The 21803-nt window shown below is 42.0% G+C and overlaps 1 protein-coding gene across 1 annotated transcript in view; it reads left to right on the top strand.

The window, feature by feature from the left end:
* brf1a (BRF1 RNA polymerase III transcription initiation factor subunit a) overlaps window positions 1-21803 on the top strand; it is a 55264-nt gene that overhangs the window by 21911 nt on the left and 11550 nt on the right. The window contains exons 12-15 of the mRNA XM_037695098.1: window positions 1164-1225; window positions 2303-2384; window positions 2657-2712; window positions 3525-3784. Of these exons, the coding sequence (XP_037551026.1) occupies window positions 1164-1225; window positions 2303-2384; window positions 2657-2712; window positions 3525-3784 (460 nt within the window). The remainder of the gene's footprint in view (window positions 1-1163; window positions 1226-2302; window positions 2385-2656; window positions 2713-3524; window positions 3785-21803) is intronic.

Here is a 21803-nt window from a genome sequence, read left to right on the forward strand (position 1 = left end):
CCCCCCCCCCCCCCCCCCCCCCCATTCATCTGAGGACGGGTGTGTCCCTCACATGTCGCCTGTCTCTCCATGATGAAGACTCAGGTCGTGGGACTGAAGACACTGCTCAGTCTGGAGGTTTGATCTTCAGGGTCAAAATGTCAAAGACAAAAAGCTTAAAGAAGTGAAAAGCTAAAACTTGGAAAATGAGGTTAATGCTAAAGATGGCAAAAGGCTAACTAGAAGCTAAAGCAGCAAAATTCTTAATAAAAGGTTGGACAGATGAAGTCCTTTGGATGAAGGACAAAATGTCTCAACAAAAATAAAATGGCCAGATGACTTGACTGAACATTGCTGGATTTTTTTACCTGGATTACTGAGCATGAACTTTGGTGTTTTGAACCACTTTGGCTTTGGCTGCTTCAGAGGAGTCGACGGGGGAGAGGGCGGGCCCCAGAAACCATCTTATCACCAGCAAACTGGTTGGTCCACTGTGTGAGTGTGCTGCTTGTGGGACCAAGTTTGTTGTTGCTCCTCGAAAGTCCTTTTGGATGAAGGACAAAAAGTCTCGACAAAAAATGAAACAGTCCAGATGACCTGATTGAACTTTGTTGGGTCTTAATAAAAGGCAAAAGTATCTAAAGCTAAAAAAAGTATACTAAAAGTATCTACTAGCTAAAAACAAAAAGTAGCAACAAAAAAAAGTCTAAAAGCTAAAATGAGCAAAAATGTGAAGTAGCAAAAGCTAGTTAAAAGCCAAAAGTAGCAAATAACTAGCTAAAAAAGTATAGTAAGTAGTAAGATTAGCTAAAAGTAGCAGAATGAAAGCTAAAAATAAAATGCTAGCTAACAGATAATGTAGCAAAACTTTCATTAAAACTAAAATTTGCATAAACCTTGGTAAAAATTTCAAAGGCAGCTAGAAGCAAAATTAGCAAAAGCCTAGCTAAAAGCTAAAACTTCCAAAAGGCTTGTTAAAGTGGCAAGAAGCTAGCCGAAATCTAAAAGCACCAATAGGCTAAGTAAAAGCTAAAGCAGCAAAATGCTCAATAAAAGCTAAAAATATCAAAAGTCTAGCTAGAAACTAAAAGTACAAGACTAGCGAATGTTCTGTTGAGTTAGTGGGTCGATGGGTCGCTGTATGATTCTGATAAACGGGTCGGTTCTGGTTGTCTCTGTGACAGATGGTGCCACTGACGGCGGGGAGCTGGACCTGAGTGGGATCGACGACGCAGAGATCGATGAGGTGCGTACCTGAAGTTCAGCGAGGTCCGATCTGGACCGAACCAACGCAGAGAAACTACAGTTTACACAAAGAACAGGAAGTTCTTCAAAAATCTGGGGAAAAAAAGTAAAACTTTGTCTCGTGTGTTTTTATGTTGTGGCTTCATCTGATTCTGAACAGTCGTGCTAAAACAAAATTCAAACTCAGATAAACAATAAAATGTTTGAGCCGTTGCTGCGTGGCAGAAATTTGCCCTGTTGGTTCTGATCATCAGGTGCAGCCGTGTTGTTCAGGTCTGATCTGGAGCAAACGCGTGTGTAAACACGCCAGGTTGGAAAGACATCAGCAATGACCTCAGAGAAGCAGCTGCTGCTGCCTATCGATCTGGAAAGGGTCAAAGGTCATCCATCGTTCTACAGAAAGATTATTAACAAGTGGAAAACATTTCAGACAGCTGACAATGTCCACAGCAGATTCACCCTGAAGGTCAGACCATGCAATGAGCTCCATCTCACTCTACTGACCTCAGTCAGCAGGTCAAAGGTCATGTAGGCCCACAGGTCTGGAAAACGGAAATTAAAACATTTTGATCAGTCGATTATGATTTCATGTCACACTGATATTTATCATCCACTTGAAACAATCTTTAAATACACAATAAGAATTAATTAAACTTATAAAAATTACATTATGGTCATGTAAAGAAAAAGGAAACTTACAAAATCAAGTCGTTTAATAAACAAAATAAGTAAATTACCTTTAAAAATACACAAGAAATAGTTTAAATAAATGGAAAATGTGGAATTACAGAAATTTTGGGTTGCCAGATAGAAAACGTTTGAACCAACACTATGGTTTATTAAATTATGATGTTTCTGGCAACAGTTTGGTTCAGTTTTTGAAAACTGAGGCTGTTTTCTTTAAGACATTTTATTTCTTGTCCTCGTTCTTAAAACAAAACCTTTTTGGATTTAACCAGAACTTTAAGCTGAAACTCCTCAAACAGAGGCAGAATTAACCTGATTGGATCTAGACGGGTTCTGTGGGTCGGGTCGTATCTGGTACCTTCTACCTTAACTGGACTCTGCCTCTCTGCAGTATCTGCTGAGCGACAATGAAATTAAAGTCAAGACGGCTTTCTGGATGGCTGAAAACGCCGACTACCTCAAAGAGCAGAAACGTGAGTAGCCCACGATGTGTTTTGGCTGATTGTACCTCTGGATCACCTGCATCGGCTGCTTTTGGCTGATTTTACCTCTGGTTCATCTCATCGGCTACTTTTAGCTGATTTTATGTCTGATTCATCTGCATCGTGTGCTTTCGGATGAATGTACCTCTGGTTTAGCTGCATCAGCTGGTTTAAACCAAAGTATCAGTGCTCTGGCTGTGACTGTTTGTTTTTATTTTTTGACGTTGAAATGTTTATATTCTCGTTTTGTTTCTCGTTTTCAGAAAAAGAAGCTAAAATAGCTGAAGAGAAGGCGCTTGGGATCTACAAAGAAAAACGGGTAAATCTTGTTTAAAAAAGTTTTGATGAAACAACAATTTTTATGGAGCATCAAAGTTTTCACCCCTCTGAAGTGACTCAGAAGTCAAATCGGAGAAAAGATGAAGTACAAGTCGTGGTGGGTTTCTCTCAGGAGTTCTCTTAAGTCCACAATCAAGACATGGAAGGAACATGGAACATGTGTAAATCTACAGAGAGCAGACCATCCTCACAAAGTGAGAGATCGTGAAGGAGAATAGAGAGACTCCTGAGACCACTCCTGAAGGAGCTACAAGCTCCAGCAGATGAAATAGGAGACTGAGCATACAACAACTGTTGCCAGAGTTCTTCACTGGTCTGAGCTTTATGGGAGAGTGGCAAAGAGAAAGACGGTAATGAAGAAAACAAATCTTCACCAGAGTTTTAGATTTAGAGACTGTAGTCTCGGGTTGTCCAGTCTAGGTCCTTGAGGGCAACCATCCTGCAGGTTTTAACTGTTTCCCTGCATCAACATGCATGATTCAATGGTTGAATGGTTTCAATAATCCTCTAAAGTCACTCTAAACGAGGGGGATATTTATAGTTATTTTACATGAAATGTTGTTTTTTTTTAACTAAAAGTGGCAGAAGTGTAGCAGGGCAGGGCGGCCATCTTGAATTCTTAAAGTTACTCGGCTAATCATGCGATGATTTCTGAGTTTCATTAAAACATTGAAGTCAGATCTGAGGATGGCCAGATGTTTTTCGGTTGAATGAACATGAATTTGTTTCTCCACAGGAACAGTTTGTGTTTTGTAAAAAATGAGAGTGACGTTTGTTTTTTGTCTGAATCAGCCGAAGCGACCTTCAAAGCGACGCCTCCCGATCAGAGCCAGCTCCGCCGATGAAGCCATTGGGAAGATGCTGGAGCAAAAGAAGATCTCCTCCAAGATCAACTACGACGTGCTGAAGGACCTCGACACCAAGCCCGGCAGCAGCCCAGCGCCCCAAACCCCGAGGAAGGAGCCAGCTGCCGTCAAGACGACCGGACGCAACCGGAACCCGGCTCTGGCTCTGCTGAACCTCAGCACGCCGCTTAGCACTCTGGGTAAAAGGTAAGCAGTTGTTCTTTAGGTCTTCAGCTGTTGAAGATTGTTCCTGTGCTGCAGCAAGAGTTTAGAACAAGCAGATGTTTGAAAATGAGAGGAAAGTGTTTCTTTAATTTTATTGGGTGAGTGGCTGACAGCACTCTTAATAAGACAGGCAGACTGAAGCTGAGCGGAAAATAAACTTCAAACAGGAAGTGGGTCAAAATAAAAGTTAAATCAGGTTCTGGTCGTCAAACACAAGTTTTTACGTCCTTGCGGTTTTAGATACAAGTGAGCTCAGATAGGCGAGAGTTGCAGGGAGTTTGTGTGTGACCTCTGACCTATATGAGCTTATTTACAAGTAGCTGAGCAGTAGCTAAAAGTTGCTAAAAACGGCATAGCGCTATCTAACAGCTAAATGGGGCAGAACTAAATTAAAGAAAACAAAAGCAGAGCATGTATCTTAAGATTTGAAGAACAATGTTTTTGAAGGAACAGAAGAGGCTTTAATGGTGAATTTTATTTGTTAATAAACTTAAACGTTTTGACAAGTATAAAAGTTACATAAGCTAAAAGTCGTAGCACTCCTCCTGAATGAGTTTTGATCCATATATTTTCTTTACCCTCGTTTAAAACGACAGTTTGCAGAAAACTAAACAACCAGTATGTTATAGCTGATCTGGAGTTCAGGTTCTGCTGGTCGGTTCCGTCAGCTTCAGTTCTCCAGACTATCGGATAATCTTTAGCTCGGAGAGCAGATTGTTGATCCAACAGAGGAGGTGTTTTCTCCTCTGCAGCTGTTTTCACTCCGGTCACCTGAAATGATCACCTGCGACAGGAGGACAGGTGCTCCGTTAGCCTTCGGCTGCTGTGGGACGGATAGAGATGCAGCTCGTCTGCCAGGATTTGTCTCTTCGCCTCTCGTCTCCTCACAGAATCCATTTAGAGGACAAATTGACCAGGAGCCTTTCAGAACCATCTAATGGGTTTTCTGCTGCTGCACCAAGAAAACCTGACAGTTTTGTCTGTTTGTGTTTGGAGAAACGTTTTTTTTTCTTTACGGCCCAGTTTTAAAGTCCTTCAGCTGATGTGGGCCTCGGGTACCACTCTGAAGCTTTAAGGTTCAGCTGTCATTAAATCATTAAGTCTTTTAGCTGTTCCTACATCTACAGTAAACTGTCACCTCATTCAGCTGTTTGCTATGACTTTAGTTGTTTTTTTACTTTTATACTTTAGAAAATATGTAACTTTATTTACAATCTTCCCCATAAAAATACACAGATCTCCAATAATTTCAAAAACATTGTTCAGCAAACTGGTTCTATTTGTGTCTTATGCTACTTTAAGCTCTTAGCTAACATTTAGCTGTTTTAGCTGGCAGTTTACTTTCAGCATTTATCTAGTGTTTAATATTTTACATGGCATTTTACTCACTGCTTTTAGCTAATGATTTGATGATTTTAGATTTCAACTACAGTTTTGTTAGTTTTAGCTTTTTGCCGTCTATAAATTCTAGCTTTTAGCTATTGTTTTCTACTTATCAAACATGCTTTTTACAGTTTTTTATTCCTTCAAAAACTTGGTTCTCTTTGACATCAGCTTCAGCTACTGGTTCTGACTCTTATGCTACTTTTTAGCTTTTAGCTACTGCTCCTCTACTTTTAGCTTTTGCATTCCAACTTAGCTAAACTTTTGCTGCTTTTAGCTTGTTTGCTAATCTAATATTTATTTCCTGTTTTGGGCTTTCATTTAGAATTTAATTTTGAGTTTGTGTTTTGCTCATTTTAGCTTTCAGTTTGCATTCTTCTCTTCTAGCTTTCAGCTATTATTTAGTAAATTTCAGCTGTCATTAAGCACTCAGCGGTGATTTTTTTTCGTAGCTTGTTGTTCAGTCTCAGACTCTCGAAAGTTTGAATCCTTGTGTTTTTTTTATTTCCAGGTTATTTTCAGTAATTTAAAACATTTATTCATTTATTTTTAAAAACCTGCTTTTATGAAAATGTGGTTCGGCTCGTTCAGCTCGGTGCAGTCAGCTAAAGGTGCTGGTGGTAATAAAAAATGAAGTTGGCTGAGTTAATTTTTTTAGTTAAAAGCAAATAAGGAGGTGGAAATCCACGGTTTTAGCTGAATAAAGCTTGATAATGATTTGGGGTTTTATTCTGTAATCATTTAAGCTGACAACATGGCCGACGTTTTGATAGATGAACTGTAGAGAATAGCCAAAAAAAAAAAAGATTAGCTGATTAAGGTCACCTTGGTAACCACACGCCTGAGTCTCACTCCCTGATTTCACTCCTAACAAGACAGACTGAAACGCAGAGTAGAAAGTAAGCCTCAAACAATCACTGTGAATTTGCTGTTTCTACAATGATTTCTTTAGATGTGACGACTTAAAGAGAGACTTCTGGTTTTAAAGAGAAAACTCTGAGCTCAGAAGCAGTGGAGGTCAGTGGGCGTTGTAGGGTGTGTGACCTCCGAGGTCTGGAGGAACTGAAGAGAAAACTGTTGGTCCTACAGCAGAGAGACCAGGTCGAGACAAATGTCCCTTCAGCTGGATGTATCAGCCGTATCAGAAGGAAGTAAAAACTGTGTGCCCGCTCTAAGTTGAACATTTTGTGTTTAAGATCTACAGGAATTCTCTGTTGTTGTTAAAATCATTGAGGTGTAAAAACCGTTCAGTCCAGCGTTCTGTCACCTGTTTAAACTCTGAATGATGGTTCTGCTGATCCAAACAGGACCACGTTTTATCACTTAAAAAAAAAAAAAACTACAGTAAATTCTGTTTTCTATGGGGACTTTTTTTGTTGTTGTCTTAGTGTCTGTAAATATTCACGACGCCGTATGATGTGCTGCTACCAAAACTCCCTGCTCCTGATGGAGCCGCTTGGTTTGAAGGTTTTGTTCGGGTCTTAAAGCTGTGGGGGGACAAGGAATATAAAACCTGAGGAGCAATTTAAAAACACAAAAAAGACAAACGGGCTCACCTTCATCAGGTGAACAGAACTTGCACACAAACAAAGACAGTAAAAATTTACCAAAACAGAAAAGGGTTTAAAAAAATAGAAAAAATTAATTAAACCTAAACCGTCTAAACATAAATCAATAGAGAGACTGATGGAGGAATGGACCCCTCCCTCCTCTGACAACATGATGGATGTCACAAATGATGAGCGCCCCCCCCCCCCCAGGATGTTCAGCTGATGCTTAATTGATTGTTGAGGAAACCGCCTCTCTGCTCGTTATCCTCACGGGGAGGTCAAAGGTCACCTCAGGAGCGAGCCGTTTCATTTATCAGACAATTAAAATTCATCGGTGCAAAAAGTGTCTTTGACAAAAACACAAACTTTTTATTGGGGGGTCCAGAACATTTAGGGTTCCAGCATGGAACCCTATTGTATCTGTGCTCTTTATTTTCATGATTTTTATTTTTATTCCGCCAATGAGTCACGCTGTGACCCAAACCGCAATGAGCATTGGGATGATGCATCGTAGTAACTATGGCCAGCGAAGAAAAATGTTCACACAGGTCCACCTATAGGGGGCGCTATAATTGTAGATTTTGCATTTGTTCACATAACTTATAAACCGCTAGTTGCTAAAATTAATGGCTTATATCACCATATTTGCTAGACTTTGAGTGACATGGAATAGGCCACGCCCATTTCCACCTTACAATTTTTTTATAGCACAAAATAAATAAAAAAAATCTACACTTAAATGTCTGAAAGGTTTTTTTGTTGTTGTTGTTTTCAAGTTAGATCACAGTTAAACTCACCATCTAAAATCTAGACACCTCAGACTAGAAGTTTTCAACGACGGGTATTTGTATTTTAAATTGTTCAATTAATATGCCTAGGCTAACTGTTTTTAAATGCTTAGCCAGACCTTTAAACTAGATACCTGTTCATATTGTTACTGGACTCAAGTCTGAGAAAGTGGACTAGAGTGACGAACGCTGTCCTTTACAGGATGTTATAAACAGATTAAAACTGTTTCTCTTAATTGGCTAATTAGATCGTTATGAATCGAGCAAAAACTTTTTGTACCTTCCCTTGAACTTAAAAAAACAAAAAGTTTAATTGTTTTTAAGTGCAATGGGCGTGGCCTATAGCATATCAAAGAAAATGTTTTACAAAATCAGTCATGGAGCCTAAACTGTGAACCATTTTGAGAAGTTTGTCCAAAGAAAAAACAACTGCTACGTACCGTAATACTAAACGGTTACTAACTTCAACCAATAGGTGGCGCTACAACTAGTTAAAATGTGGAGGACTGTAAAGCCTCTTCCATGGATGAGTGCGACTCCACTCTGCTCTCATCTTATCGGTTCTTCTCAGGTGGAGGTGATTTGTCACTGTGACCTGTTCTACGCTCTGTGGGCGGAGTCATAACAGGTCATTGTGTTGGAGCCACTTCACCTGTTATATGGTCCTTAATCATCCTATAGCAGGACTTCAGTTTCTTTAGCTTATCTTGGCGCTGTTTATAAGTCCGGGTGTAGCCATTCTGCAATCATCTCTGGTACCTCTCAGTGAATGCGCTCATTTCTTGTGGCACCGTCCGTCAACACGACAAGTGAAGGTTCTGATGTAGTTTGGAGGTCATCTAGTGACGTAGCTCTGCTGACTAATCAATGGCTGCTGTCTGCTTACGTCAAAATCAGGTCCTCAGAGCAGCTCGCTCGGAACCACAAACAAGGTGGTCCCATGAACTGGGCTGAGTGGGGTGGTACCGGCAGTGGGAGGGCCCTTAACTGGTGCGGTGTGGGGCGGAACCGATGGGCGTTGAGACTAGGGCATTAACAGAGTAATCTACACATCGATTGCTAGGACATCTATCGAGGTTAAAAATGTAATGTCGAGTATCCGTAGTGACGTCATATTCTGTGACCACCGTATGACCGTAGGGGGCGGTGTTGCACTGTTGCAGGTCACAGAGTACGGTGTAACACCGGGTCCAATCCACCGAACCAGAACCAGTTTCGGTTTAAGTTTTGTTTTTGACGTGCTGCATGTTTCTTCACATTTGCAGTTTAATAATAATAACTAATAGTTTAGTTTATTTGCAGTATGATAAATAGGAGGAGCATAATATACGCTCCCAATGTTTTGTGGTCTTTGTTTTTATAAATAATTACTTTTGCGGTTTTATTTATTTATTTATTTTTGTTTCTTGGGATCTATGATGTCATCAAATACTCGAGTTCTACTCGGGTTTTATTACGTTAATGTCGAGTTTAAAAATTATATACTCGTTCAACCCTAGTTGAGACATTAACAGTCAATAAAATGTTCCTTTTAGCTGTGGTTTAGCTGCTAAACCACAGCTAAAATTAATTGAGCTGTAGCTGAAAAAGCAAAGTAAAATTAGCAAAATCCGGTATCTCCGGTTCCCTAAAGGCCAAACATTTTGTGAATGAAAGCTCATCTCTGGTTTCATGTTTTGGTTCTGATCTCCTCACCGGCCTCCGTCTGGTGTTTTTAAGAATGGACCCTGGTTCCTGAAGTGCTCGACCCGTTTGAATTCTTCAGAACCCGGTCCTGTTTTGATGAATCATTGATAGAGCTGCTGGTTTCAATCATTCATTTCTTCCTTTTTTCAATGAAATGGCTCCATCCATTCATCCAGAACCGGACGAGTTCTGCACTTTGTCCCTTTTAAAAGCTTCATGTTTGTTTTTCAGCCTTCAGCTCCTGATCCATTAGGACCAACGGAGCCCCCCCACCCCCACACCGGGTGGGTAAAAACAGCGATGATGTCCCGTTGTGTCAGAGCGATAACCGTACATCTGTAAAAGAACGTCTTTTAGCCCGGCACTCTGGACCGGTACTCTGAAAGGTTGTTGTGTTGGTTATTGGAGTTGGGGGGGGGGGGGGGGGGGGGGGGGGGGGCTCTGAAAGTCTGCTGAAGAGAAGCCATTGTTCCTTTGACCTCTGGAATCTTGCTCTTCATCAGTCTGGTTTGATTCAACTTCTGAGCTCCACTTTCTCTGGTTCTGAACTTACAGAGCTCCTCGGATGGGACGAACTCTTAGGTTTCCACAAGTCCTGGGTGACGGGGGGTTGTTCTAGACCAACTTAACATGGAGCAGAAAGAAAATCTAAGTTCCTCCTGGTTCCTCCTGTTGAGACCTCAGAAGGATTATCAATCCTCTCAGAGATTCTCAAGGAGGAGCCGGAACAAGGAAGTTCTGGGTTTCCCTTCTAGACCTGATGCCTCTGATATCATTTAACTGATCAGGACTGATCCTGTTAGCATGTAGCATCTAGCTGTTTAGGATTGATGCTGTAAGCAAGCAGTATTTAGTTGTGGTAGTAGCTGAGAGTCTTCCCCATTACCTCCTCTGAGAGATAAAAAAAAGTCTGACTCTGTTTTAAGATTAAACATCCTTTTTAGGCGTGCACTCCGTGTCTCATCAGAATGCCGTCCCTGCAGGTTCTAGTGATCCCGAGTGGGCCAGCAGAACCCATCAGAACTCTGTCTGTCGGCTCAGTCCAACCAGCATCCAATGGCTCATTGATTACAGATTGGAGCAAGGAAGGCGGAGCATCAGAGCCTTAGTGGGAGGGGTTTAAACCACATACAAATTAACCATCCATCCATCCATCCATTATCTTTACCCATTTCTTCCATTTTGGGTCACGGGGGTCGCTGGTGCCCATGTCCAGCAATCACTGTGCGAGGGGCGGGGTACACCCTGGACGGGTCGCAAGTCCATCACAGGGACACATGGAGACAAACGAGACAAACAACCATTCACTCTCTCACTCACACCTAGGGAAAATTTAGAGTTACCAATCAGCCTAACATGCATGTTTTTGGTCTGTGGGATGAAACCGGAGCACCCGGAGAAAACCCACGCATGCACGGAGAGAACATGCAAACTCCACCCAGAAAGGCCCCTGGACCGGGTTTGAACCAAGGACCTGCTCGCTGAGAGGCAGCAGCTCTACCAGTTGCGCCACCGTGCTGCCCATACAAATTAACCCCTTCCCTAAAAACAACCGGCTGCTCAGCCAGAAAAAAACATCTTCTGTCAAGCTTTAAGTCGCCCCAAACCCACTTGGTTCTGTTTTCAGATCCAATAAGTTTCTCCTAACAGGTGTCGTGAGAAAAGTCTGGAAGTCAGACGTTTGAGATCTTTGTTTCTGAAACATCTGGACAGAAAACCGCTGACCTCAGCAGGAACTGCTTTTCTGTTCAACCAGCAGAGTCCAAAAGAACCTGACTGTGAGGAGGAGAAAGCCAAGAATTCTCCCCCCCCCCCCCCCCCCAAAAAAAAACAAAAAAAACTGGAATCTCTCCAAGAGGAGAAGAAACCTAGAAAAGAGGAGGTGAAGGAGCAGAAAGAGGCTTTGAAGGAAAAAAGAAATCACTGGAGGGTAATTATTGCAGCTATTTCTGGAAGACAGACTTTCCGTCCTTCAGCAGGGATGGAGGGAACAGGGAGGGTCTGTTTGAAGGCTGGTTAAAGAGGGGGGGGGGGGGGGAAAAAAAAAACAAAAAAGGGCAGGGTACATTAAGAGCTAAGGACGGTCCAACAAAAAGAAGACAGGATGGGACGGGTGGCAGAGAGAGGGGGGGAGGAGGGGACATAAACAAAAAGTCTGAAATAAGCCGAAGGAGTTTAAACCAAAGATTAACTGAACTGGGATCAGTTCCAACCACACATTGACCCTCAAAGGAATGCATATCACCCGCCAGCTCTCACAACTGTTTCCTCATATTGATGTGTCCCTAAATAAATGTTTTGTGAGTAAACTGTGACCGGCTGCCTTCTGCCATCTTTTTCCTATTTTTAGCTCCTAATAAGCCAAAAAAAGGAAGAACCGGCCAGAGGGAGAAAAATGACCAATTTAGGTCTTTAAATATGTCAGACCCATTTGTCCAGGAGCCCTGAATGTGAGGCTCGCCCAGCTCTCTTACCGTCAGAACATGTTTCAACATCTGGACTTTCTGTTGGCACTGCTGTAACGGGTCAACCAGAACCAGACTTGGAACTCTAAAACTGGGCTTTTGAACCACCTCCCAGTTTAAATCCTTGACTTAGCCGCAGAATAAAAAACTGTCCAAGAAACCAGAACTGAAGACACAAAGAGAGCCGTATGCGTCTCACAGGAGCTGCATGAGCTTAGCAGCCGAAGAGTTTCTCTGGGGGGCCTCGAGACCGGACCTAATCCTCCAATACTTCCTCCTTTGTCTCGTTTAATCTTTACTCTGTTTAGCTTTCCCTCCTAAAACCAGAGATCATATATTAGTTTCATTTTTATTTTTAAGTCCACTTTCCTGCCATGCCCCCCCCCCCCCCTCTCAGTTTTTGCAGGTTGTCAGCTCAGGCTCATTGGCAGTAAGCTGATTAACACCGAGCTGCTGAGCCCGGCAGAGACTGATGGTCTAAAAGAGTCGGAGGAGGAGGAGAGGGGGGAGGAGGAAGGTAGTTAAAGGATGGAGACGAGAGACGAGGAGGAATCACTGTTTACAACCGCAAATCTGAAGTTAGAACGTTGTGTCAAATGTAAAAACAGAATGCAAGAATTATAAAATCGCATTACCCTTTTTTAAATCCACAGTAAGTAAATATCTTAAATGGTCCATGTTTGCCCTGAGAAGAGCTCCTCTTCTAACAGTCTAAACGTCCAGGACCTGAAGAGGCCAGTTGTTGGAGGTTTTGGAGAACTTCAGGAAACCAGTTGGAGGTTTTTGATGGCTTGAGGAAATTAGTTTTTGGAGATTTTTGAGGACTTGAGGAGACCAGTTGTTGGAGGTTTTGAAGGGCTTGAGACCAATGGTTGGAGGTTTTGAAGGGCTTGAGATCAATGGTTGGAGGTTTTGAAGGGCTTGAGACCAATGGTTGGAGGTTTTGAAGGGCTTGAGGAGACTAGTCGGAGGTTTTGAAGGGCTTGAGACCAATGGTTGGAGGTTTTGAAGGGCTTGAGGAGACCAGTCGGAGGTTTTTGAGGGCTTGAGGAAACTAGTTTTTGAAAGTTTTGGAGGACCAGAGGGGACCAGTTGTCTTCAAAAACATCCAAACATTTTATGGAAGTGGGGTTGTAGTTATAACAACTTTTGAAAATGGCTGCCACAGCCAACTGGTTTTGGAAATCACAAAAATGCCTCTTGTCATTTTTACATTTATTAATCTAATTTTTTGTGGTTGTAGGTGAGAGTCATCCCCAACAAAAACTCAGAGTGCTAAAAGACTGAGTTAAGCTTTGCTTTGTCATTTTCAATCATGAGGTGATCAGAGGTGGTGGATGATCAGGCATTCTTTGAAGGACTTTTGGGCCTTTCATTGCTAATACAATAAGTATTGTTAGTAGATTTTTTTGTCTTGTAGCTTTTAGTTTCAGATGTTCTGATGGTCCGGAGACGTATCGTTGGTAATATTCCTCTCAGTTCAGGAGGCGACCATCACGTTGTGTTTTTCTGGATTCGGTCTCGATGTTCTCCTCAGGAGGGAGTTATTTATCTGTAGCTGCTGGCCGGGTGTTGGGAGCCACTCCCTGCTGATGTGAATGGTCGTCATGGAGACGAGAGACTGCCAAAAAGTCTGCCGCCGCAGGTCGCCGACGTTAACGATGATGGCCGTTTGACCTCTGACCTCTTTAAATGACTGCATGAGCTCATATTAATCACTGCTGTCACACTGAAAGCTCCGGCGCTAATGGCTCCTCCGAGAATACACCGTTATCTACTAAACGCTGTCTGAGTTGTTTGTGTTCCTCGGAGTTCAGGTGAATATCAGAACACTTTTGTACTTTAAAATTTTACTCACAAGATGATAAACAAGAAGGAAGTACGGGAGCATTGAATTTATACCTGGAATTATTTTATATTTTGTCTCCAGAGACGTCAAATCACTCCAGAAAACAAACAAAAAAATGACAATGTCCACTTATTAAAGTGTCCCTGTCTATTGTGTCAATCCACCCTTGCGTCTCAAAATGAACAGGGACGTATCTATGGTGTAAACAAAAGGTCAAAGATCAGCTGTCGGAACCAAAGGGTTCATGTAGGATCGGGTCTGTTAGAAACTCCACTGATTTATTAATAACTATTTATTATATATTAACGATTTATTTATTAATAACGTTAGCATTGTGATATTTGATAAAATGAAAAGAAGTGATTTCAAGATAATCAACACAAAATAGCCCATAAAACGTTTTATTTTTTATAGTCATTTCAGCAGTTATTGTTTTTTTGTTTAATAATCTTTTAATCTCAATTTGAGCTAAACTTTATTTGATTGTATCCTGATGCATGCTCAATAATCCAGGTAGAAAAATCTAAAAAAGTTAAATCTGGTCCTCTGGACATTAAAAAAACGAAACAAAAAAATGTAGAAACGTTTCGTCTTTCATCCGAAAGACTTCCTCCGTCTGAGGTGAATACAGCACCTCAGACTGATTGTTGACCTGTTGTTCTCTGTTCATTGATCGTCTACGTTCCTACCCTCACCTGTGGTCCTGAACTCTGGGCAGGGACTAAAAGAACCAGATCCTGAATCCAGGAGGTCTAGATGAGTTCTCTCTGTAGGGTAGCTGGACACCTCCCTAGAGATGAAGAGCTGGAAGAGGTGGCTGGACCCCCCGATCAAGCTGATGCCCCAAGACCTGAGTCCAGAAGATCATGGATGGATGGAACCTGTTGGTCTTCCAGAGATGCGAGACTGGGACGGAGGTCCACCTTCCAGCAGGACATTGACCCCTAAACACGCAGCTGAAGAACACTCCACTCATTTAAAGAGAACCAGTTAAAGGTCCTGGAACGGTCCAGTCCTCAGTGCTGAAAAAGTATAAACTTTATGAAGGCGTGTCCCGTTTCAGTGTGGTTGATTTTAAAGACCACTCCCTCGTAACTTCAGGTTTAGGGGTCAAAGGTCAGGGGCAGGTATGGGGGAATCACCAAAAAAAGTCTTAAAAACCTTAAATTACAAAATGCAACATGTGGACCAGCTGAAAAATCCTCCAAAAGAAGAGCAGCTTGTTAAGTCAGGTGTTTTATGTTCAGACACAAAGTTAAAAAAGTAAAAGTTCTGTTCAACGGGCTGTGTGTTGGTGTTTGATGAGGCCCTGGAGGATTTTATGTGTCTGATCTGAGGCCTGTGGTGTGACCAGAGGGGAGGATCACAGCGTTACACATCACTAATCACACAAATCACACACCATTTAGCTACACACACACACACTGAGATCAGAGCGTTAACAGGAGGAACACACTGCCAGACTTTGTGGCGACAAAGTTACACTCTGTTCTCCAAAAAAAAATTAACTGGAGACTATTTTGATCTCAGACAAATGAGATGATTGAATGTGGAGCTGAGACGAGGTTTCAGCGCTCAATTCATCGCTGCTGCCGCCGGGTCGTTGGAAGAAACAAAAAGAAAAATAATCCAAATATAAATTAAAAAAAAGTGGCGTTCACTGACGGTGTGCCAGAATTTTGAACAAATGTCTGATCTGTTATCACTCAGAGGAAGTGTTGGGGATGACTCGGCTTCTACCAAACCAAATTTTACCTCGACGTCTGTAAAACTGACTGACTTGCCACCATTTGTTTGTTTGCTACTAGCTGTGGTGGCTAGGGCTTTAACAGACTACTCGAGTAACCTTCACATCAATTCCTAAAACATCTATAGAGTTTTTTAATTTCATGTTGAGTATTCGTGGTGACGTCATTACGCCGCTGTTGCGTCATTGCGTCACGTGATCCGCACCGGGCGTGGGTTATAAAATGGATTCCTCCAAGCAGACGGATGGAGCGGAGCAGGCCCAGTCTTGGCAAACGGGTAGAAATACATCAATAGTCTGGAAATATTTCACTAAAGATGAACAGAAAATGAATCTACTTCCTGACTGTTTGGAGCTCGTTGCGAACCGGTGTTACACCATATTGTGTGACCACTGTATATTGTGACCGTAGGGGGCGGTGTTGCATGCACTGTTGCAGGTCACAAAATATGGTGCAACACTGGGTCCAATGACCGAACCAGAACCAGCTTCCTCTGACCTTGTTTCACAAACAAAAATATTAATCTCTAAACCTATAAAAAAACCCTATAAACATATTGATCTCTAAAACTAAACCTAATGCGCACCACAGCTGGTGGTGGTGCGGGGTGGTCGTCCGCCTCACTGTTGTTAGTTTTGTTTTTGACGTGCTGCACGTTCTTTTACTTTTGCAGCTTAATAATAAAAAATAATAGTTTAGTTTTTCCTGTGACTTATTTGCAGTAGGAGCATAATTAATGCTCTCAAAGTTTTGTTGGTCTTTTTTTGTAAATAATGACATTTTTTGCAGTTTTATTTATTTATTTATTTATGCATCTTTAGATCATATGATGTCATCAAGTACTCGAGTTTTATTATGTTAATGTCGAGTTTAAAAATTAGGTAGTCGTTCAACCCCTAGTGGTGGCCATCTTGGATCAGAACATTAGCAAAGGCTAATCAGTTGTAGGCGTCTCTGCTTCAGCTCGTCTGTTTGGGTGCCACAATTTTATTTTTGGAGGCAAGTCTGTGAAAGCGCACCACCCTGTAAAGTACTGATTCAGCTCGTTACACCCATAACATCCAGTGATCATTAAATTCATCCAGTGGTTCATGAGATATTTTGCTGACACACACACATACACACACGCATGGCGTCGAGTGATAATAAAACTGAATCCCTTTTTTTTTATCCTCAAAGCTGAAGTCTTCCTGGTCCCCAGCTCGCATTAACGAGTACTTTAGTCTGAATGCGTTCAGCCCTCAGCCGGTAACTGCTTCCCATTTCACTAAACCTCTAATCTTTGTTCAGTGAACCGCTCACACTCCCCAAAATATCTGCAGAGGAAGAGCTCAGCACCGCAGCACGCTGCCAGCCGCTAACTGACCCAGAAATCCCATCTATCTGAGAAATGTCACAGCCCCCATCAAACGGCCACGGCTGGGTTAGTGGGTTATTAAATACCGACCGCCGTTCTGTCTCTGCGCGCCAGTTTAACTCGAAGGCTGAAAGAAAGTGAAGCAGATCCCTCTGAAATGAGGGGGATTCCCTGGAAACATCAGAGAGGCAGTTAAATGTCCGACACAACAGTTTCCTTAATCCTGGTCAGGAACGAAAAAATAAAATAACGGCCATGTTGGAGGCGAAGGATGCCAACGCACAGATTTAGAAAACCCAAACTAAGAAAACGTCAAAACGTGCTGCTTGATGAGGAACACTTGAGAAACAGAACATCAGATGACACATTTTATTTAAATTTTAAAAAATGTGAAAAATCCCCTCATAGACCTCAATGATGTTTAATTGAAGCAATTGGTCCTGTTGGACCTGCAGCTCAGATCTCACATCAGAACCATCATTCAGAGTTTAAACGGGCCACAGCACGTTGGACTTTACACGACTGAACTGAGTTTTTCAGAACTTTAGCGGTTTTTACACAATCACTGGTTAAAATTTATGAATTATGAGGATTTATCACCAAGTGTTGAACAGAGAGATGTCACTGAAGCCATGACTCTTAAGAGACACGTTGGTGACTCCAAACTTTGGGAAAATAGAAGAACTTTCCATTATGAACCCACTGGACTCTGAGTATTTGAGACCAGTGAGCTGAAGTTGGTTACAAATCACAGCTTGTAACGTTAAGCTCCTCCACATCCAGAGGAGCCAGCTGAGGTGGTTCAGACATCTGGTAGAGATGGACCCTGGACACCCTGAAGGTTTCTGAGCATGAGGAGTCTGGGAACACCTTGGAGTCCTCCCAGAAGAGGCGGCTGTGGAAAGAGATGTCTGGACCTCCCTGCCCAAGCTGCTGCCCCTGAGACCTGAGTCCAGAATCAAAGATGGGTGTTTGTAAATCTGTATTGTTGGCCGTGCACATTATTTCACTGCCCACGTCGTGCCCGTCTCGGCTCTCTCTGGCAATTAAGGATTTAATCTGCTGGTGTGCACGTCCAAAATGATTTTGAACAGTATTTTTATTGCGCCGCTCGGAGTGGCTGCATGCTGGAGCAGCTCTGTTACTTTCATTTTGAGTTATTGCTTTTGAAAACTTTAACTCCTCTATTTTCTGGATGTAAAGCACTTTTTTCAGATGATTATTTCCTCTGGTATCGGATGCTGTGCAGCTGGAAGGACTTTTACTGAAACCTTTTTACTTTTGGGCGTTTGTTCTGATGCGCAACCATGACAACGAGGTGTTTTTTAACAACCAGGAGCAGCTGATTAACATTTCAAAAGCTCAAATACCTCAACTACAGCCCCAAATCCCAAATGAGTTGAAAAGGAGGCGCCGTGGACCATTTCCCATCAACCTGGCGTTGGTGCTCGAGTACCTGACCGCCGAAATCCAGGAGCTGGTGGAAAACTCGGCTCGTGACAACAGGAAGACCGGGATCATCTCCCGGCACCTTCACCTGTCTGTCCGTGGCAACGAGGAGCTCTGCAGACTGCTGGGAGGAGTGACCATCGCTCATGGAGGAATTCTGCCCGGCATTCGGGCAGTCCTGCTGCCCAGGAGGATCGAGAGGCCCGCCGGATCTGACAGCAAGCTGGTTCTGGGTGGACGGATCAGTATATGTGGCCAGATTATTTGGATTTGCTGCAGGAGATCCTTCCTGCCCACAGCTATCAGCATCTAACAACTCTTGAATGAAACTTGGATGATGAGCTACAACAACACTTAATTTCCCTTTGGGATTAATAGTTGTTTTTCTTTTTTTTTTAACTGAATTGAATTTAGTAGTCAGTGTTATAATTATTTATCGCCAACGTGGTTTTAAGACCTGGGCCTCAGATGTTTTGGGTCAGAGGACAGTTCATACAAGGGTCAGAAAACAGATCTAAAGCTGCTTGGAAACTAAATTGAGACAAGTTTGAGACACCTGCCATGACTCTTTGTAAATAAATTTGTTACACAAAATATTTGAACATGTTCAAAATTCAATCAACAAGCCTGTGAGCCACATGCAGTGGACACATCCAAGGAAACAGTCAAGAATGTCTATGTCTAAGAACCACTCTGATGATGAATAATTAGGGCCACAACTAACGAATGTTTCAATAATCGATTATTCAGTTGATTATTCCCCCTCCTTCCCGATTAGTCAATGAATCTGGGGTGGGGGACATGTTTTAATTTCTACCTCTTTATTCCAAAATTTGACTGACAGCAAATCGCACAAAAAACAGGTTGCTACTTGACTATTCTGTTAGTAAAATATTGAATAATTAAAAAATTAAAAAGTTAGTCAAATAGCTTCAATAAAAAATAAATGTACACAAAAATATATACAAATTTATGCTTTATACCTGCACAATATGTAGTTACTTTGTAAAATTTGTCCTTGAAGGAAGAGTGTAACCTAAATTAAAAGTGTGGATCATTGTAACCTGGATTAAAAGTGTGGATTATTGTAGCAAAGCCTTTGTCTTCAACCATCGACAGAGGCCTCGTGTCGGTGTCGATCATTTAAGGATGATTTCAGTGAAGACAGCTGCTGCTGTGGTGTCCATGATGTCTGTCCATCATGAAGGCTGTCATTGTTTGTTGTTGTTTTCTGGAATGAGAGAGTAAATATGTATTATAGCATAATTTACAGGAACTCAAGAAATGCCTTGTTTCACTTACAGTTAGGTTCAGGCAAGTAAGTAGCCTAAAGAGCAATTAAACACACACAGACACACATGCATATAAAAATACTAATTACACACAATTAAGTAGATGGAATAAATTACATTAATGCCTGTTTAAATTCAATTCATCCTGCCATACAAGCAGTGTCTTCAGACTTTGCCAGCAAATTAAAAGTTGAAGCTTAATCATTAAATTATTACCATCTTTGTATTAGTTTATTTATAAATCACATTTAAACACTGCTTGTACCAATTATGATGTGATTATGATATTATGTGATTTGTTTTGATCCTGTCTGTATTCTACAGTGTTGGCCATTTAGTTATTATCCACTGCTATTTGTATCTATATTTTTATTTTATGTTTTCCTGTCCGCTGTGCTTGTTTGTTTCTATTGTACAGCACTTAGGTTGGCCTTGTTGCTGTTTTTAGTGCTCTATAAATAAATTGGTATGGTATGGTAATTAAACCGAAATAAACACATACACGTTCTCTATCACTGTCATTGATAAGATAAACAACCAGCAGCTTCAGCTACCGGAGAGACCGACGTTACGTTTCCTCACTTGGAAACAGAACAAATGTAGAATATTGTAGCGACTTACTCTGCTGAGTTCCTTCATCCACACCGCGGTGAAATTAGTTTGACTTCCAAACATGTTTGTTTCATCAGCGTGGTTCTCCCGTGTCGTGTCATCACTTTTCAAAGCTGCATGTTGCGCATTTTTTATCTTTTGTGAAGCGTCAAGTACTCCCACACTGTTGAGGACTCGGGTCGAACCGTTTTCTCTGCGTCGGTCATTTGTAAAATGTATTTAATTTCCTTTGAAAACAGCCTCTGCTCTGCTTCCACCTTCCCCCTCGCTCTGCAGAGTTTCTTTTTTTTTTTTTTTACTTTATTCAGTCAATCAGCATTGACAATGCACCGCAGGTGAACAAAACGGCTCCCGTAGCGCTGCGAAAGACGCATAATCGCGCGACACAAAGAATCAATAATGAAATTCGTTGCCAACACTTTTAATAATCAATTTTTATAGATTTTATCGATTAGTTATTGCAGCCCTATAAATAATTATTAAAATTGATTTGAATCCATCTTTCTTGATCTTCATAGGGTACTCCAGCAGATTGTTAAATGGTAAATGTGGGGGGTGACTGCCGAGGCGGGACATGGGCACCAAAATAACGTGCACGGTCTGGAATACAGCTCTGCACACCATGTATAAAATAAATGAAATAATCCAAACTGTGGCTCACTGGTCACAAACACCAAGTTCAGTGAAAGTGCAACAAGAAGTGTGCATCTTGTCTTGTAATTTTGAGTCTCCAACAAGATATGACCTAATCTAGAGGAGTGGGTCCAACAGAACCAGCTCAGCTCCAGAAGGGGAACAGCTGAGGCCCTGAACAGAACCCTGAGGGCCTCCAGGGGAGGAGCTGATTTTAAAGAAAAGCCACGTTTGTTTAGCTGGAGACACAGCAGAACTAAACCTGACCAAACCTGAGCTACCCACCCACTCACCAGCCTCTGAGTGCACAGCGTGTGTGTGTGTGTGTGTGTGTGTGTGTGTGTGTGTGTGTTCTCGAGGCCCTGCAGTTGTGTGTGAGGGGGTTTGTAATTACGCCTGATTTAATTGTCTTGAAGAGCTGGTGTGTGTGCGTGCACACCTCCAAGGATGTCGTTCTCCGTTTAAAAATGGAGTTTGAGGCTCAGATTATGATCATATATTTCCATGCGAGCTCCTGGCTGCACTAATTAGATTCGTCCTAATCGCTGCAGATTATCTCTGCTCTCCTTCCACCTCGTTATCTTCGGGGGTAGATTGTTGTTTGAACAGTAAATTTGTTTTGGCCCTAAACAAAAACAGGTGCATTAAAAACAAACACTTATGTGCTAAAATAAGAAATTCTGCTCGTTTGAGTAGACTGACGCGCTGCAGAAATGATTTGTTGAGATTTATTCTAATAAATGTTGTAAGAGAGGCACCCAAGATCCTGGATGTACAGCCTGATACAAGATCAGCTGATATTAGAAAACAAGAAATGGTCAGTTTTACAGATACTGAGCTAGTGTTGTGTGGTAGTAGCTGAGAGTCATTCCCAACAGATCTTTGTATTAAACTGCCAGACGTAGCGCCTGAACTTGACGGCTCTTCTTGCAGGTGGATATAGCTTCCTGCCACTTTTTCTGGCTTGGTCCCAGGAGCCCAGATCTGACGAGGAGTGGGGGTTCCCCAGTTCCTTTTTTCTGGGTGACGTTGCCTTGGGATGCTCCCTCCTAGGTGAGGGGAGCGCTGACGTTCACACGTCTGAAAGTCCTGAATGATGGTGGGATGGACCAACAAATTAGAGCCTTGTCTGAGCTGAAAGATAAAGCTCTTTATTTTACAGACCAGCTTCCTCAGTGTGTGTGTGTGT

This window comes from Nematolebias whitei, chromosome 21 (assembly GCF_014905685.2).
Source record: "Nematolebias whitei isolate Nwh7 chromosome 21, NemWhi1, whole genome shotgun sequence".
In the NCBI taxonomy this organism is placed as follows: domain Eukaryota; kingdom Metazoa; phylum Chordata; class Actinopteri; order Cyprinodontiformes; family Rivulidae; genus Nematolebias; species Nematolebias whitei.